Source organism: Penaeus monodon, chromosome 23, assembly GCF_015228065.2.
Source record: "Penaeus monodon isolate SGIC_2016 chromosome 23, NSTDA_Pmon_1, whole genome shotgun sequence".
NCBI lineage: Eukaryota > Metazoa > Arthropoda > Malacostraca > Decapoda > Penaeidae > Penaeus > Penaeus monodon.
The window spans coordinates 39,987,922-39,989,291 of NC_051408.1; the positions used below are offsets into that span (position 1 = coordinate 39,987,922).

The window sequence follows — 1,370 nt, forward strand, 5'->3', positions numbered from 1 at the left end:
AGTAGAAAACACAACTATGATTTCCCACTGACATGTATACTGAAGGTCTGTCTATTCGAAAATAAGGATTGAAAAGACTAGAGCAAAGAAGAAAACAACTTTTGTATATGCATTACTCGTAAAGGAAACCCTGTGGAAAAGTATATAACATTTAGCTTACCTTCCATCTGCAGAACCACCCAGGCCGCTGCCACTGCCTCCTCCGAAGCCACCACTGCTGCCACCAACTCCGTCACTGCCTCCGAAGCCACCACTGCCTCCAAGTCCTCCACTGCCACCAACTCCACCAGTCGAGCCAAAACTGCCACTACCTCCAAGACCTCCACTGGAACCGAAACTGCTGCCACCTCCAAGGCTTCCACCACTTCCATGGCTGCCACCAACTCCACTGCTGCCACCAACTCCACCACTGCCTCCAAATCCACTGCTGCCACCAACGCCTCCACTGCCACCAAGTCCACCTGTGGAGCCAAAACTGCCACCACCAAGGCTTCCACCAGCTCCTCCAAGGCCTCCACTGCCACCAACTCCACTGCCGCTGTAACCTTGTCCAGCACCGCCTCCGCTGCCACCCAATCCTGATCCACCTAATCCTCCACTCCCAGAGCCTGATCCAAATCCACTAGACCCACTACCAGCACCTCCTAAGCCTGATCCTCCATTTCCAAAACCTGATCCACCAGTGCTGGATCCCAGTCCTCCACTTCCGAATCCTGATCCACCGGAACTGGAGCCTCTTCCTCCACTACCAAAGCCTGATCCTAAGGAACTAGATCCACTTCCTCCACTTCCGAAGCCTGATCCACCAGCTCCTCTTCCTCCACCCCCGACTCCTCCACTGCCAAAGCCAGACCCGGACCCGCCGTGGCCTTTCCGTCCGCCACCATAAGGGACGGGCTCGGCCACAGCCAGGCACAGCAGCGCCATCGCGGCCGCGGAGGCGATCTGTCAAATAGTCATGGAGAAAAAATCATTATATTTAATTAAGCCCTTTCTATGCAGGCTTTTATTATTCTTAAGAATGCCGACTTTTCGTTTACACTGTAATCCCTAAAATGTTATTCCAGAAAATAGAACAACTTTAGATAAAAGAAAGGCACCGTTACACCTACCAGAGACCGATGGTTCTTCATGATACTCAGTTCTCCTTGTTCAAGAGCTGATGCCCACACTGGATCGTATGACTATTTATACTTGATTTTCTTTCAGGGATGTTGCAGTTGCCAGTTAATGCAACATGGAGCTGTCAGACATTGCAGAAAAAAGTAATTTGGTTTCTAGGAAGAGCAGAGTAAGATGCCGTTGACACTGCAGCTTCATTGAGGGAAAACCGAGTACCTTCGAAGAAGCCTCAGCGATGAGGACCGTAA

General features: G+C 50.9%; 1 protein-coding gene and 1 long non-coding RNA gene across 2 annotated transcripts in view; both read right to left on the bottom strand.

Moving 5' to 3' along the window:
* LOC119588055 overlaps nucleotides 1-263 on the bottom strand; it is a 730-nt gene extending 467 nt beyond the window's left edge. The window contains exon 1 of the long non-coding RNA XR_005230062.1: nucleotides 161-263. This is a non-coding gene — a long non-coding RNA (uncharacterized LOC119588055). The remainder of the gene's footprint in view (nucleotides 1-160) is intronic.
* Nucleotides 1-1,370, bottom strand: part of LOC119588052 (glycine-rich cell wall structural protein-like) — a 28,914-nt gene that overhangs the window by 20,362 nt on the left and 7,182 nt on the right. Inside the window, exon 4 of the mRNA XM_037936750.1 lies at nucleotides 295-697. Within this exon, the coding sequence (XP_037792678.1) occupies nucleotides 295-697 (403 nt within the window). The remainder of the gene's footprint in view (nucleotides 1-294; nucleotides 698-1,370) is intronic.